This window comes from Vombatus ursinus, unplaced genomic scaffold (assembly GCF_900497805.2).
Source record: "Vombatus ursinus unplaced genomic scaffold, bare-nosed wombat genome assembly UNPS02014770.1, whole genome shotgun sequence".
NCBI classification, from domain to species: domain Eukaryota; kingdom Metazoa; phylum Chordata; class Mammalia; order Diprotodontia; family Vombatidae; genus Vombatus; species Vombatus ursinus.
Genome location: NW_020954548.1, coordinates 16,745,697 through 16,764,046, shown reverse-complemented (window position 1 = coordinate 16,764,046; position 18,350 = coordinate 16,745,697). Strand labels below are relative to the sequence as shown.

The 18,350-nt window shown below is 35.8% G+C and overlaps 1 protein-coding gene across 15 annotated transcripts in view; it reads right to left on the bottom strand.

Annotated features, from left to right (window-relative positions):
• The window catches only part of MPDZ (multiple PDZ domain crumbs cell polarity complex component), a 218,252-nt gene that overhangs the window by 52,275 nt on the left and 147,627 nt on the right, over nt 1-18,350 (bottom strand). For 11 of the 15 annotated variants that reach the window (XM_027862857.1, XM_027862856.1, XM_027862854.1 and 8 more), the window contains 4 exons: nt 16,107-16,202; nt 7,074-7,251; nt 4,437-4,547; nt 3,810-3,893 (listed from right to left, as the gene is read on the bottom strand). In XM_027862857.1, the coding sequence (XP_027718658.1) occupies nt 3,810-3,893; nt 4,437-4,547; nt 7,074-7,251; nt 16,107-16,202 (469 nt within the window). The remainder of the gene's footprint in view (nt 1-3,809; nt 3,894-4,436; nt 4,548-7,073; nt 7,252-16,106; nt 16,203-18,350) is intronic. The other 4 variants (XM_027862861.1, XM_027862863.1, XM_027862864.1 and 1 more) reach the window with 2 other exon arrangements.

Below are 18,350 nucleotides of genomic sequence, written 5' to 3'. Positions count from 1 at the left end.
TCCCCACCCTTATTTTTCAAATTTTCTTATTCTTTTATTTCATGTATCTTCTAAGAGAAAAATCTCATACATTTAAAATTCATTTCAGCTCTAGTTAGATGTTTGTGCTATTTCTCCTCATAAAAGTCTTGTTGGCAGACATTAAGTATAGGCTATGGTAGAGTCATGTGCCATGACACTGCACTCTGGCATGATTGTATTCTAGTGAAATATTCAGATACAAATTTCTACTAAAGCTTATGCCACAGTCTTCTTTCTAACTGCTGTTCTCTTAGTGTTTTCCTACAAAGGGAGGAAATAAATAAAAAATGGGCACACTGACACTTTTGTTCTTAGACTCTACAGGGCTTTTTAATAAAGTTTTTAGCTTAAATTCTTCATTTTACCAAGTGGAAAACCATTGGATTTTAGTCTCATTGAAGACAGGGCTTGTCATTTTTCAGTTTTGCATTCCATGATCTAGCCTGGTGCCTTGTACGTGTTGCATCATTCAATAACACTTGTTGCATTAAAATACCAAAGTTAATATGGTCATTTAACAATTTGATAAAGATGATTATGGAGAGGAGAACAAAATATCCTAGGTCCAATGGTTTAATCTTTTGTAGGGAATAAGATGGCACTCCTTTAGCATTTTAGCAACAGGAATTTTGTTGCAGTGGTTCCCAATGTTTTGTTGCTTTGGTCTTGGACAAACTCCTTTCAATAACAATAACAACAAAAACAAAAATGTGTTGTGAATCCCCAGGGTAATTTAATATACTATTTACAGTATCCTGCATTTATTTACTGCATAAGAAACATTAAGGAATTGCTACCAGGAACTCCTCAGAATGTTGTCACAAACTCCCAAAGGGTTCATGAACCTATAAATGGGAATGACTGTTTTGAAGGAACAGATGAAAGGTAATATGTTACAGTAACAAGAATGCTGGATGTGGACTGGAGTGAGAATTGAATTGAAATCTCACTTCTAGTACTTCTTAGGTAGGAGTCTGAGCAAGTTGCTTACCTCCTGAACCTTGATTTCTTTAACTGTAAGATGGGTATAATAATACTGGTAGATTATCTACCTCAAAGGGCTGGTGTGAAGATAACATGACATGCAGAGTACCATGTAAATGTCAACCATTATTATTAATAAAATTTAATGTGAGATTCTTTGGTTTTCTGGTCTAGAGCTATTATTTAATTTGTTTAAGAAACTCCCAAAGTAGAAACTTCCTCTACCGATGTAAATTGTCAAATCATCTATAACAGAGTTTCCTGGGGCGTGAAAAGGGAGGTGATCTGGCCATAACTGCACAAACCTGTACTCTACATCACCCTGCTTTTCCTATGAAATGTTCACCCTCCCCATGTAATACTATGGAAAACTTTAGAAATCATAAAAATCCAGGAAATGGCTGTATTTATCACTAACCAAATTTCTTAAGTTACTTTTTATTTGTAGGTTACCCGGGATTTGAAGTTGGCCCTGACATTAGAGTATAGAAGAACAGTATGAACACAGTATGAACAGTATGGAATGATAGATCACTTAAACATTCTTCTTATTATTACCTAAAAATTTATAGAAATGGAACAGAATTCACATTGAAAAGTCAGTGACTGCCATTTATATTTACATCCTCAAGAGCCAATGACAGCAAACTGGAGGATTATTAACTGGAAAAAAAAATAGGGTTGCAGTGGGAGAGAGAAGAGAGAAATTTGGCTCTTTTTGCACTGACTGAACCCACTTCAAATGGGAGACTGGTTCACTGAATTCATCAGTCTATTATGCACCATTCTGTTGTGTAAAATGCTATAAAGTAGAGATAAAGGCCCTGCCAGATTCATTGGCAGTTATAACTTTTAGGACAATTTACAAGCAAACTTATCTTATACCTATAATGGGCAGGTACCTACTGTGCAAAAACATCAGCTAGTAAAACTCAAGTACATTTTCCCATAGAGTTATAAGGAATAGGAATATAAACAACAGGAAGAAGAAGTGTCAAAAAAGGTAAATAAACCTCACTATAAACATTATGATGAATTCTGATTAAATCAATTCAGATGAGATCTGTCTTCAAATCTTGAAACAGTTTGAAGAAATAGGTAAACAGACTGAGGTACTCCTAAGATACAGGTACTCCTAAGATAATAAAACCAAAGGGAAGTAGTACATCATGTAAAGTGAGTGCTACATGGAGGGTTTACCCAAAAACAGTGCCAAAAATCTCATTAAGAGGTGTGGAGGGCTTTTGTTCAACTGAGTGGAAAGAATAGCCATACCAATGAAAGCATGGACTCATTCACATATCAAAGCACTATTTTATCAGGAATAAGAATACATTTAATATTAAAGCAGGATACCTTTATCTGTGGTAGAGAGATGTCTGGTCTTAAAACATTAAGAAGTTATGATTGGCACTGAGAGAAATGTTTATGAAGCTCTAAAGGTAATCCTGTGAATTACTAATCAGCAGTTTATATTATTGTCTCGAATACAGAAGTTGGAAACTAAAAAAAAAATAGCTTTAACGTCATTTAAACAAGCTATGCCAATGTTATCTTGCTGTATCTATGTTTAACACAACAAATGGAAGCATGAATGTATCAAGATTTATAATTATTTAAACAAGCTGAAAAGCATTTATATGGAATGCATTATGATGCTACCCTACCATTTCATAGATTTTCTCAATTGAATGGATAATTATTATCTAACAATAAACAACTGGATAATTATGAATTGCAGATGTGAAGATAGCTACTTAGAGTTGGAACTACTAAATTAATTTCTTACAGTCAACCCAGCCCAGAGCTACACCTGTCCTGATAACAAAAGTAAGAATTAGTAAGAGAAATCCAGTATTTTGTTTGTCACTTAGGCCTCTGAGTATTAACAATTTAGCTTTCCTGATCACATTGCACTACCTATTTGTTGGTGTTTCCCTATGCAACTAACCAACAGGTCCAATGTTCAGGAAAAGGATATAGAAAGTATTCAAATCCCTTTCTATCATAAAATTAGATTGGAAGAATTTTGCATTTTAATTTTAAGTGACTTGATAAAGATAGTTGAACTTAAAGTGTGCATGATATCCCTGAGAGAAATTATTATTTCTCTCATATTAATAACCAATTAATATGTAGGGGGGGGGAGAAGGAATCCAGGTTTTTTTGCTTTTCTGTTTCCTCATTCAAAGTTCAGACTTTCCAGAGCATTTCGGACCCTGCCCAAAGAATTCACCCCACCCAAACCATGTTATCTAGGTGGAATTCTTATCCCACCATTGTTCATAGATAGTAGAGGATAGATCCTTTTGTACAGATCAAGGCTTCTTAAACTTTTTCTAAAGTCAAGTCCCTAGCTCCTCATTAGAATAAGCCTACCTCTCACTATAATATGTATTCTCTCATTAGTTGTTAACCAATCATAGTTGATTTCTGGCCACTGGGAATACCCATTCTACCAAGGATATATAAGTGTCAAGTGGCCTACATAAATTGATTTGTCTTTGGTTTATGAGAGAAAGACAAATGACCATCATTTTATTAATGATCTGCTAGTCACAATTAATAAAACAGTTATTAATTACCCAGAAATTATGTCTCTCAGACTTTTCAATACATCACATCCCTAATTAAAGCCAGCTATGAGAAAATTTCACAAAGAAATTAAGCCTTAAGTAAACATACCCTATCATAAACTGCTGGCCTAATGCTCATTCTTAGAGGTCATTATAGTTTCTAATGTCTAAAGATAGCATTTCTGTCCCCAAAACAATTCATTAAACATTTTTTTTAAATCACTTTACCTGAGATGACTGATGGTAAAATGGGTTAGTAGGTTTCTGCCCACAGAGAGCAGATGCTGATGAGGTGCTAGACACAGACTCTGGCTGGGAAACAAAAGTTATGAAACCACTAGTAAATAGACATGCAGTTTATACAGAATCCATAACGAGAAGTTTAGTTTTAAGTGGTGCACACAGATACAGAAAGGCTCATTCACATGTGATCATAGGTTTTGATTAGCACAGAAGATTATTTAGAGAATAGAATTATGAAAGTACAGTGCTCTCTACTGATTGTTAAGATATTATCTTTGGTAATCACTGAATGTTCCAGTTATCTACTATCACACTGCTTTTCTCTTTAACGAGTTTTCCTTAAATCCTTTGTGACCATAGTCTGAATCAGACCTCTAGGGCCACCAATACATCTTGTTGATAGCTTTTTCAATAGGACTTTTCCAGTTTGTATAAATCAAATTAGAAATGATTTCCACATGGATTCTGTATCGTAAAAAAAAAAATCTGCAACAAGTCTCTTAGAGATTTCAAGAATCACTGTCTTTGTTTGCACAGACAATTGGACCCTTCATTAAACTCTAAATCAAGGAAGATTTTCAAATGCCTCTTCTACACTTTGCAGATGCTTACCCTCGTTCTGTTTATAATGCTCTGTACCATAAAGAGTACAGGGTTGCCTGCTTTCCGTATGGCTTCCACAGCTTGTTCATGGCTTGCATCTCTGAGGTCCATTCCATCCACCTGCAATGGAAGGCCTCAGCTTAACATTATAAGAAGCTAAAGTGAAAATGGAGCATTTTGTAGGTCTCAGGAGTGAGAATCATTTACCACGAGGGCATCAGGAATATCTGTTCAAAGCTTTGAAAGAATTTTGGCATTTTGGCAAGCTCTAAAACCAACTTTGTTGAGAATTCAGCTGGGACAGTGCATTTGTCATAAGAAATTCAGGACTTCCAGTAAACCTGATTGACAAAAAGGAACTGAGCATTCTTTATTTTTTCTTAATATTGCTAAGTTGTTTCTTAAATAATGAACACATCAGTATCATTTAAGGAATGATGTAAATAAATTCAACAGTCACATAACTTTTATGGTGAAAATCTTTTAACTTTTTTCTTTACCACTTAAAGATGGCTGAATATAATACTTCTTGTGGAGTAATGAGGATTATTTCCCCTTCTTTTTTCAGTCATTCTCTTTTTCTTATTCAATGTACAGTTCCTCTGATAAAGAAGAACCTATTCTGGTGCCCAGGAATATTCAATATTATGGTAAGGTTAGTTTTGCAAAAAGAGGTTTTTTGTTTTTTTGTTTTTTTTTTTTTTTGCAATAGACATGATAGGTGCTGGAAGCCAAGAAACGTGCTTATTTGTTAGTAATTTTTACACAAATAGCCTTAAAATAAAAGTTAAAGTTATGTTTTGTCTAATATAATAGACTATCTGAATCATAACCAAATGATAGAAAATAGAAAAAATGAAAAGAAACAGTCTAAAGGTCAAATGCTAATCCTGGTGGGAAAATAAAGAGAATCATAATCATGGTTTCATCATCTCCAGTGATTACAGATGTGGTATATGCTAACTCCAAACAGCAAAGTCAAGATCAACAGGGACAATTCTGGAAAGGAAAAAATATGAGCTATATGCATAGAATACCATTGTTTTTAGAACGTGAATCATTTCCAGTTACACTAGAAAATCTCTGCCAGTAAAATGGTCTGATTACTTAATTGTGCATCTTTCAGTGAACATTAACAAGCCTTCAACCTTTTTGTAGAATTCCCATTCTTAATAGATCAGAATTTCTTAATAGAGACATGCCACTGACTGTCATGTTTAAGCATATGAAAGTGACTTATTCTCTAACTGCAAGGGAGTGATGCGACTCCCTGTTTGACTGAGAATGTCCATTCAGACAACATTGTGCAAAAATGGAAGGGTGTTCCCCTCTGAGGGAGAAGTTTTCAATATATTGTCCTTTCTGGTTCGGTCAAGGAAATTTACTGTAAAGGACACATGGAAGAAATCGCTTTGTGATAGTGCAAGAAAGAAAAAGGATATATTCTTAGACTTCTAAGATTTTTTTGAAAGGTAGTCAATAGGCTTTCTAATGATAGGTGGGTGACTATGAGTTATTGAGAAGGGAAGTATCATCAAATAGAAAAGCCCACCATTCTCCAATCTGCATAATCACATAATCTAAAAAAGAAATGAAAAGAAAGGGAGCTATCTATCCTCTCTTCCACACGGAGGATCACAGGATCAGTGACTTGCAAAAGATCAAACAACTAAGATGTTTACAAGTGGATCGTTCTAACTCTGAGGTTGACTCTCTATCAATGACAGTAGCTTGCCTATCACAACTTAGAGTCTTAAGAGTTTACTTTATTACTGGGAGGTCACATATTTGCCAAGGATCATGCTGCCATTAAATGTCATAGACACAACTTGAACTCAGGTTGTCCTGAGACTGATATTACCTGATTCTCTCTCTTTGGGATAATTTAAATTTATGTCCATACGTACAGAATACATATTTATGAAAGGCAGTGTTGCATAGTGGGTAGAATTATGGACTTGGAGTCAGAAAAACACAGATACAATATCTTGCCTCTGACCCTTATCATCCAAGTGACTGGAGACAAGCCATACTAACCTCTCAGTAATTAAAGCAACTCCCTAGGGCTTATCTACTAAATAAGTAGCTCTCAGATTAGTTCCCATCCTTGCAGTTGTCCATACTGACAAAATCACACATTCTAGTATTCATACTTACATATATTTTTAAAACATAGATACATTTGCATATGCTAAATTAAAGCTTTTGGCAACTATATAAAATATGGATGATGGAAAATTTTTCCTCTGGGGTACAAGGGGAATTAAAGATGTCACAGGAATGATCCACTAAGAAAAGCCAAAAAACAATCAAATTAACCTGCAAGAGAAAAGTGATAATAAAATTTTCCTTGCTTTATACAAAAAAGTTTGTCAATTTAAAATCAACAAATTTATAATTCTGTTTGTAAAGAGCTTTGTAAGAAAAATCAATATACATTTTTTTTTCCTTCAGGAAGTTCATGAATGGGTCTCCTGTGAATAAAAACATCACCAAATACATATATACATTTTTAAGGTGTAGAGGAAATATTCTCATTGACTCAGACTGAGCTCCACTATAATGTTTGAAAAATAGTGAAAATTTTTTTTTCCCTTAGAAAATAAAATAAAATATTCAGTGCAGGAAAATGATATTGTAGGATACCTCTACTATTCTATCTCCCGTTTTTAAGGTTCCATTTTTGCCAGCTGGACTATCTTCCAGAACATGCTTGATGAAGATACCCCTCATCACTTCACCGTTGCTTAGCCGACTTCCCATCCCACGTCCACCAACAATGCTGATGCCCAGGGATTTGTTTGGTTCTCTCCACAGCTCAACCCTACCAAAAACAAAAAGAAGCAAAGTTTCTGTATTCATGTTAGTTTTGCAATAGTCACTTATCCAACTTCCTGAAACAACCATTTATGTGTAATCGGTTCTTTCTTTTCCTAAATATTTATATCCTATGCCTGTCAAATATTCTGAACTTGTTTACAAAGATTTGCAAATATATGCAAGGAACATATTTGTTTCCACTAAAGTTTTACCCTAGTGCCTCAGTGGAGTATGGGAGGGAGCACTGGTTTCTCAAAAGCTACATCAGCAAGCATAATTTGGAGTACTTCTGAATAGCCTAGAAAGACCAAAGGTTTGGCAAACAGTTTTATGTCTTTCATCTGAGGACCAGTTCAGTAGTCAGGAGAATCTCATTATTAGGTTAATGCTGAAGGTGATGAAATTCTCTGCCAAAGCAGCCATCTCACTCAGAAATAGAAGGCTGTGAGCAGTATTTGTGGAAGGAATATATCCATCTATCAGTACAGCAATGGGGGTCACAGACAGTGAATGAAATTGCCCACAAAAGTAGATTTTGTGGGGGGGGGTATGTGTAGGAGTATTGGGGGAGGGAACAGGGAAGTGAAGAGAGAAGCATCATATAGGCAAATTTAACGAGAAGCTAGAAGAACAACCAAAATATCGTAAAAGAGAACAGTCAAGTGCAAAGAAAAAAATCTTTCACTTACACCTGTATACAGGTTTGAATACGAGGAAAATGGTGTGAAGTGTGAGGTTGGCTAACAAGAGTTACAACTTATCTAAGACTAGCAAACCCTACATTATAATAAAATAACTACTATTTCTACAGTGCTTGAAGGTTGAAAAAGGGCTTACCTCACAAAGAGGTAAGATCTGTAGTGGGACTAATATTATATTCATTTTACATTGAGAAAAACTCCTTTGTTCAGGTATGAGTCAGCTCTTGGGTTTCACTTAAGGCTCTTTCCTGACTCCTCTTTTTTCACTCTAGCCTCTTGGTTATCCCAGCTGCTTCTTGGAGCTTACTTAAAATCTCATTGCAGATGACAAAAAAATCTACATATCTAGACTTAATCTCTCTTCTGAACTCTATTCCTAAATCTCCAACTGCCTGCTACCTGCAGATGTCTCATCAGCATCCCAAAATTTCCCATGTTTCAAATGGAACTTAGCACCTTTCCCCCAAATCTACCCATTTTCTAAACCTATAATTCTTTTGCATAGGTCCCCACACTGCCAGTCACCTGGCTCTGTAATCTTGGAGTCATCTTTGATCCTTTCCTCTTCCTTTCTCTACTATGTTCAATTCTACCTCTCCTCCCACATCTCTATCCTTTCTAACCACAAAGGCATCATTCTAGTTCAGGTTCTCAATCTTGTGTATATTCTTCGATAGCTGTTCCTTCTTCCATCTTTTGTACATGTCTTTTACAAATTCAGTTTGAGTTCCCTCTGTTGCTTTATAAACTCCCTTTTTTCTTTCCTATTGTAAATACTTATTTTTGTGTCCTCAAAATTTCATCCTCAATAACTTTTCATCCCTCTCAGGCTGATTTCCCCTGCAGAATTTTAGGCCATGGTATCCTATCTATATTCCTCTGATACCTTTGAGATCTTCCCCCCCCCAAAAAAATGCATGTCAGAAAAGGCCTGCTTTCCTTTTTTTTCTTTATCACAAATTTTAAGACAGATGGCCACTTGCCCACAAGTTTCCAATCATTTTTACCCCAGTAACCACTTCCTCCCTCTTAGGATTGAGTTCCAGAATTGCATTCCTTCTCTACTTTCTGAAGGATAAAATTATCACTGAAACAAATGAAATAACTGGTTTCTCTGTTTTGGGCAGAGAGAGCCCTAACAGACATCTGGATAAATGAAGTTTCTCATCAACTACGACATCAAAGTCTCTATATCAGAATTGTGATTCACATATTCCTCATCTATTTCCTACCTGTCCAGGTGATCTTTGATCTATTTCAACAGCACTATCATTTCTGTTTCTCCCTCCACTGATTTCTTCCCAAGTACTTTCCACCATGCTTCATATTTCCGTGGGCATATTTTCTAAATATATAACACTACCTGCTAACTATTGTTTATCTATTCTTGATCTCACCTCATGGTATCTCCTTTTTGATGAAGCCCCACTCATTCCTGAAATCTCAGTCCAAAGGCCCCATAAGAAAACTTTCCCAAATTCTCATCCACCCACTACTTTCCCTTATAACCTTGCGTAACACTTACTATTATGCCTTTCTGATGCATTTATCAAGTAGTAATGCACATCACACCTGGCTATGCTTCCGCACAAGATATAATTCCTACTAAACTATAAGGTCCATGATGGCTAAAACCTTTCTTTCTCCTCTTAATATAACAACATGCCCAAACACAGTCTTTTGAACATGATAACCACTAAATAAAAATTCCTTAAATTGATTTTACGCTTTATTTCTAGATCCCCTGAAATTGGTACTTTGTTACATCTTTAAAAGAAGCACATATGTTAATTATTCAGTCAAAGTTTATTTAACAAGCAAGAGTTCTTGGTTCCATTCGGCCAATGGCCCATGCAGATACTTTGTTATGTAGAAGGCACTGCTCAAAATAACAATCATATTTCAATTATTTAGAAGAGGCATTTCTTTGTATTTATCCCTTAATCATACACTGTCCTATACTCTTATTTAACCACTTTATATATTATCTTATCTACTGCATTAAAACCTCTTTGAGTTCAGGGACACATATCGGTCTTACATTTTTTCTATGCTCCAACGTACCAATCAATTTAGTGGAGGCAGAGCCACGATGGAGGAGTTAAGGCCGGGACTCATCTAAGCTCTCCCCCAAACCCCTCCAAATACCTTTAAATAATGACCCTAACCAAATTCTAGAGCAGCAGAACCCACAAAAAGAGGGACTGAAACAATTTCCAACCCGAGACAACTTAGAAGGTTGGGAAGAAAGGTCTGTTGCACCAGGGCACCAGCACAGACCAGGCCCCAGCAAACCAAGAGCAGGCCTCCGAGTGACTGAATCAATAGAAACAGGGGCAATTTCCAGACCTCTCAGCCCACAGATGGCCAGGGGATCAGATAGTAAGTCAGAAGGAGACTTGGAGGAGTCCCTCTGCTGGCAGCAGGGGCAGGACTCCGTTGCATTGACTGTACTTGAATCTGGGTGGCAGTCCTGGGTCTGAGTCCCAGTGTGAGAAGGAGCATTAGCACAGCAGAGCTTGTGGCTGCAGGCGGGCAGGGTCAGAGTTCCTAGTCACAGTTCCAGGTTTGAAAAGATTGCTTGTGTTCTCTCACAAAGCAGCGCACAGTACAAGAAAGTAATAAACACACCTCTTATTAAATCATACCATCTTGGAAGACCTGAAAACTCAGAGGTCCCCAGAATTACCTCTGAAAACAATTGCACAAAAAAAAAAAAACCTAAAGCTTGTAACAGTTTCCTTAGGAAGCAGAGCCCAAAATAGTCTGGAAAATGAGCAAACAACCGAAAAAAAATTCTGACCGTAGAAAGTTACCATGGTGACAAAGAAGATCAAAACACACACTGAGAAGAAGACAACAAAGTCAAACTTTCAGCAAAAAAAAGCCACAAAGAAAAATATGAATTTGTCTCAGGCCATGGAAGAGCTCAAAAAGGATTTTTAAAATCAAGTAAGAGAAACAGAGGAAAAAGTGGGAAGAGAAATGAGAGTGATACAAGAAAATCATTAAAAAAAAAGAATCAACAGCTTGGTAAAGGAAACAAAAAAAATAACACCCTAAAAAACCAAACAGGCCAAATGGGAAAAGAGGCACACAAATCCAATGAAGAAAAGAATGCCTTGAAAAGCAGAACTGGCCAAAATGAAAAAGGGACAAAAATTCACTGAAGAGAACTTAAAAAGTAGAACTGGCCAAATGGAAAAGGAAGTACAAAAGCTCACTAAAGAAAATAATTCCTTAAAAGTTGGAATTGGGCAAGTAGAAGCTAATGACTTTATGTAATGTCAAGAAACAATCAAACACAATCAAAAGAATGAAAAAAAAAATAGAAGGAAATGTGAAATCTCTCATTGGAAAAACAAATGGCCTGGAAAATAGATCCAGGAGAGATAATTTAAGAATTATTTGACTACCTGAAAGTCATGATTGAAAAAAAAAGCTTAGAAATCATCTTTCAATAAATTATCAAAAAAACAAACAAACAAACAAACCTGCCTTGATATTCGAGAACCAGAGGGTAAAATAAAATGGAAAGAAATCAACTGATCACCTCCTGGAAGAGATTCAAAAATGAAAACTCCCAAGAATATTATAGCCAAATTCCAGACCTCTCAGATCAAGGATAAAATACTGCAAGTAGCCAAAAAGAAACAATTCAAGTATCCTGGAACCATAGTCAGGATAACACAAGATTTACCAACTTCTACATTAAAGGACAGGAGAGCTTGGAATATGATATTCTGGAAGGCAAAACCAGGATTACAACCAAGAATCACCTATCCAGCAAAACTGAGTATAATCCTTCAGGAGGAAAAATGGACATTTAATGAAATAGAGGACTTGTAAGCATTCCTGATGGAAAGACCAGAACTGAAGAGAAATTTTGACTTTCAAATACAAGACACAAAAGAAGCATAGAAATGTAAACAGGAAAGAGAAGTCATAAGGGATTTGATAAAGTTAAACTGTTTATATTCCTACATGGAAAATGATATTTATAATTCCTAAAAAACTTTCTCATTATTAGAGCAGTTAGAAAGAGTAGACATAAACAGAAAGCAGAGGTGTGAGTTGAATGTGATGGTATGATTACCTAAAAAAATAAAATTAAGGGTTGAGAAAGAAGAACGCCTGGGAGAAGGGAAAGGGAGAGGTAGAATGGGATAAATTATGTGAAAAAAAGGCCTGAAAGAGATTTTCCAGAGGAGGGAAAAATGGGGGAATTGAGGAGGAGAGGACATGAACCTTACTCTCATCAGAATTAGCTAATAAAGGGAATAATAATACATGCTCAGGTGGGTACAGAAATCTCTCTTACCATATAGGAAAGTAGGAAGGGAAGAAGATAAGAGAAGGGGGAGTGGAGTTGATAGAAGGGAATGCAGTTTGGGAGAAGCAAAAGTCAGAAGCAAAACATTTTTGAGAACAGACAAGTTAAAAGTAGAGAGAGAGTAGAATAAACAGGGTAAAATGGGATAGGGGGAACATTCACAGTTGATAACCATTATTGTGAAAAAAAAATTTTAGAGTGAGTTTCTTTGATAAATACTTCATTTCTCAAACACATAAAGAAATGAGTTAAGTTTATAGAAATAAGAGCCATTCCTCAGTTGATAAATGGTTAAAGGATATGAAGAGAAAGTTTTTAGACAAAATAATCAAATCTATCTATAGTCATATGAAAAAATGCTCTAAATCACTATTGATGAGAGAAATGCAAATTAAAACAACTCTGATCTACCACCTCACAACTGTCAAGTTGGCTAATATGACAGAAAAGGAAAATGACAAATGTTGGAGGGGATATGGGAAAATTAAAACACTAATGTACTATTGGTGAAGTTGTATACTGATTCAACCATTCTGGAAAGCAATTTGGAACTACACCCAACGGGTTATAAAACCATGTATACCCTTTGACCAAGCAATACCACTACTGGGTCTGTATCCCAAAAAGATTAAAAAAAAAATGGAAAAGGACCTATTTTTACAAAAACATTTATAGCAGCTTTTTTAGTGGTGGCAAAGAATTGGAAATTGAAGGGATGTCCATCAATTGGGGAATAGCTGAACAAGCTGTTGTACATGATTGTGATAGAACACTATTGTGATTTAAGAAATGATGAGCTCAGATCTCAGAAAAACCTGGGAAGACATGAACCGATGCAAAGTGAAATGAGCAGAACCAGGAGAACATTGTACACAGTAACAGCAATATTGTATGATGACCTACTATGAATAATTTAGCTATTCTCAGTAATACAATGATCCAAGACAATTCTGTAGGACTTATGGTGAAAGGTGCTGTCCATCTCCAGAGAAAGAACTGGTGTGACCTACTATGAATAACTTAGCTATTCTCAGTAATACGATGATCCAAGACAGTTCTATAGGACTTATGATAAAAGGTGTTTCCATCTCCAGAAAGAGAGAACTGGTATAGCCTGAATGCAGATCAAAGATACTTTTTCTTTACCTACTTTATTTTTCTTGGCTTTTTTGTATGTGTTTTCTTTTACTGAATGCCTTATATGAAAATGTGCTTTGCATGACTACACATGTATAACGTATGTCAAATTGCTTGCTTTCTCAATGGGGGTGGGGGAGGAAGGGAATGAATTTGGAACTCAAAATTTGAAAAAAAGAATGTTAAAATTATTTTTATATATAATTAGGAAAAATAAAATATTAACTAAGATTAGAAAAGAAATTTAATGAATTAACTCAAATCAATTGAATCCTAAGCTAATCTGCTATAGCATTTATTTTATTCCATCACCACATTTTCTAAAAATAAAGCCAAAAAAGTTTTTAAAAATTCAACAAAAAGATGTCACTACTGGCATTCAATGAAATAGAGTATGCCCTAACCTTGGAATCTGAGGGTCTGGATTAAAAGGCTGACTTTGCCATTTACTATCAGTGTGACCTTAACAAGTCACTTAATGGCTCTCTGCCTCAGTTTCCTCATGTGTTAAATGAGGGGGTTTGACTAGATGCCTTCTTTTGTTCCTCCTATTCAATTCTAAATATAAAGTCATATAATTCATATCTGTAGCCTTTTCACTCCATGAACTTCCATTTTTCCCTCAGGGCAATTAAGGCAATAAGATAGATAGATGGACAGAATCATTTTAAAGCATTTACTGTGTTGTCAAGCACTATTAAGTTTGTGATCTATTATTCTACTATTAAAGCTGTTGTTTATAGGAAGCAGCTTGATAATAGATTTTTAGTTGGTTCCCCTGCCCCAATATTTGAGTAGTCAGTCAAATGAAATATGAATTCTAACCAATTCAATTTATAAAACTATCAGAAAAACAAAAATCCACCATTTGGGCTGCGCTTTTTTTAAAATCATGTAGACAAAGATTTGTATATAGCAATGGTCTGGGGCGATGAGCAAAGAAAACTAAATAGTTTTCCAACTCTGAACTATTCTTCACATTTTGTCCCAAAATTCTTTTGTTAAAAATTAGCTATACCTAATATATCTTGTCATGATACCATCACCAAACTATCCATTCTGGTCCTCAGTAACCTTCCCAATTCTGCACTCCATTTTTCCGAACGTCTTCCAATTCTTTCTTCCCAATCCCATCTCCCAAATCTTGTTCATTAGTGCACCCCAGATGAAGCCAAGAAATAAAGCTATAAAAATCAAAGTAAACATTAGCTCACACATCACCAAGACTAGGTTTTCAATAAGCTCAATATAATAACAACCAAATCTTTCAGTTCACATATTTATTCAGGAGATATAATCTGGCATAGTTGCAAGAGGGCTACACTTGGAATTAGAACAACTCAAGTTCATTTAAGTTCTGCTTTGGACACATGCTGAACTAAATATCTTTTCCCCCAAACTCTTCCTTCTTCCTAACTCCCCTATTACTTTTGAAGGTACCACTAACTATCCATATCTACCCATGCTAACAAAGTAGCTGTCATCCCTGACTCCTCCTTCTCTCTAACCCCCAATATCCTATCTTTTTGCCAAGACCTGTCATCTCCCATATATGCTCCCTTCTCTCCTCTAACACTGCCACCACTCTAGTGCAGGTCCTCATTATCCCATACTTGGACTACTGCAATAGCCTGCTGGCTTATCTGTTTATTTCAAGTCTCTCTCCTGTCAAGTCTCAGCTAGCAAAGTGATTTTCTTAAAGCATAAGACTGATCACGTCATCCTCCCACCACCTTTTCTCAATAAACTCCAATGGCTCCCTATTATCTTCAGGATCAAATATAAAATCTTCTGTTTGGCACTGAAAGTCTTTCATAACCTAGCCTCCTCTCCTTCGCTATTCCAATCTGTTTATACCTTACTACCCTCACATAATCTGCAGTCCAGTGACACCATCCTCCTTGCTATTTCTTGAGCAATCTTCTCCATCTTGAGACTGGGCATTTCACTTTTCCCCCATACCTGGAATGTTCCCTCTTCATCCCCACTTCCTAACTTCCTTCAAGCCCAGCTAAAATCACACCTTCTATTAGAACCTTTTCCCAGTTTTCCTTAATCTTAATGACTTCCTTCTGTTAGTTATTCCTAAACATACATATGTGTATATATATATATATATGTATATATAATGAATATAGTTTATACATAGTTGTTTGTATGTCTTCTCCTTTAGATAATGAGCTTCTCAAGGGAAGGGACTGTATTTTGCTTTTTTTTTTTTAATCCCCAGTGCTTAGGCAGTGCCTGCCAACATAGTAGGTAGGCACATGACAAATGTTTATTGACTGAATGATTCATAGTTTTTATTATAACTATTTGTTTCTTATCCTTTTATACCAATCACGGTGCTCTACCAGCTCTATAATAAATATACATAGAATGAATGGAATGGAAGGAGGAAAGAATGACTACACCTTTGTGGCACATTGTTATATATTTAATGTGCTTCTGTATACAAAGTTGTACCAGCTAAACCACTGGACATCAAAGTACTAAAGTGTGTGTATGAGAAAATACCATCATACTTAAGTAATCTGAAATCACACAAGGACTCTTTTTTTTTTTCAGTTTATGGAATGAAGGCATTTTCTACTGTAGTGAAGAAACCTAAAGAGCATGCTGACCAAATTCATAAGTATACACCCAAAATCCCTACAAAGACTTTTCTCAACCAGAAACAATACTCACCTCCTTGGCTGACTCCAGTTACTGCTGTAGGCTGCATTCTGAAGCTCACTTTCTTCTCCCTCTCCTTCCTCACGTTCTGGGAGTTCTGGGATTTCTCTGTGAAAGAGTGATGTACTGAGTACTTTAAAATACTTGTAAAAACACCCACAGATTTCTTACCACTGGTTCATCTGTTTCAGCATGAGCATAAAGCCTTTAGAACAACTATTTGTTTCAGCACTGTGAAACTCCTACTCACTCAACTCCTCTGCTCCATGATTGCAGTCAAAAGCAAGAGATGATGAAAACATTTTGTCATAAGCTTAGTGAAAAGATATAGAATAAATCTCTAAGACCAGAGTTTTTATTCTGGGTCTGTGAACTTGTTTGTTTGTTTTAAAAATATTTTTTGATAACTGTATTTCAATAAAAGTGGGTGCCTTTATTCTGGGTAAAAATATTATTCTGGGCAGCTAGGTGGCACAGTGGATAGAGCACCGGTCCTGAATTCAGGAGAATCTGAGTTCACATCTGACCTGAGACACATAACACTCGCTGTGTGACCCTAGGCAAGTCACTTAACCCCATTGCCTAGCCCCGCAAAAAATTATTCTGAGAAGGGGTCCATAGTTTTCACTAAACTACCAAAGGCATTCATGATGCAACAAAGGTTAAAAACCTGTACTCTAAGAATAAATACAGAGTCTGCAAAAATCTGTTTCTCTCCTACTGCAATGGGAAAATATCATCTGAGTTTTAAAGGAAAAACAATTGCTTCATTTCTTCATTTATTCGGCAAATACTTACTTACTTAGAAAAAAGCACAGTGCTTGGTACTTTGGGAGGTAGGGACACAAAAATATGCAAAGCATTCTTCCTGTCCTCAAGTAGCTTACCATCTATAAATCAATAGTTTCAAGCTAGTCTTTCCCATGGGTTGATTCCACAAAAGCTTTGGGGGAAAGAAAAAAAAGAACAAGAGCTTTAAAAGCAAGTGTTTTTTCCTTTAACTATAAGAGAAAAACAGAATATGCTTATGGCACAGCTGTGGCCCATCTGGAGTTACCAGACACATGCTACACTTCCTTACATAGGAAGTTTATTAAAATACAGACTGTGTTTGGATTTTCCCCCTTTCCATGTCTGCTGCAATTTTGCTTTTACCAAATGCTAACTATATAAGAAAATATATCTGGATTTCTGATTGGCAGTAAGTACAATAGATACCAGCAAGGGAATGCTTTTTTTTTCTAAAGAGAAAACATAGCCTATGTCATTTTAAAATCACATTTAAAGCCTACTGAAATAAAGTATACTAGGGGATTATTTATTTACAGTAGCTGGAAACCTACTGAAAAACAGTACAGACTCAAAGTGAACCCATTTCTGCAGCTGCACTGAGCTTTCCCATACTCTGATGCTCAAAGAAGTCAGTGCAGAGTAAAACAAAGTTGCAGCAATAGAATGGTATAGTGGAAACAACACTAGACTTAATATCAGAAAATCCAGGTCTACCATTTAGTACTTGTAGTACCTCAGGCAAGTTACCTAATCATTTTGGGTTTCAGTCTTCCCAACTATCAAATGGACAGGTTGGAATTGATCAGGAGTCTGTGAACTTGATTTTTAAAATAAATATATTTTGGCAACTGTGTTTCCATATAATGGAATTCCTTTAAAATCCTATCAATTTTACTTACAACATTTAAAAACATTATTCTGAAAAGGGATCTATAGACTTCATCAGACTGCCTAAGGGGGTCTATAATACAAAAAAGGTGAAAAAAAAATCCCTGGTCTAAATGGTTTTTAAGTACCTCTCTCAAGCTCTGATATTCTTTGAATCTATAAAAGGACATAATCAGAATCAATTATTTAAATATCTGGTTAAAATCTTATGATATAGGGGCAGCTAGGTGACATAGTGGATAGAGCACTGGCCCTGGTGTCAGGAGGACCTGAGTTCATCCAGCCTCAGACACACTCACTAGCTGTGTGACTCTGGGCAAGTCATTTAACCCCAATAGCCTCTCCAAAAAACAAACAAACAAACAAACAAAAAACTCCTGATGATACAAAACTTATATAAAGACTTTTAAAAGAAAACAAAAATAACTAGTGTTATGAAAAATAGAAGAAAAAAGTTTTAGAAGAGGAAAAACTTGCCTAAGCCATTCTGGAATCTTGTATAAAGCATGTATTTAGATTTTCTTTTTATTGAATATAGAGTACTGTAAAGTTTTGGTGTAATAATTTTGTTATTTA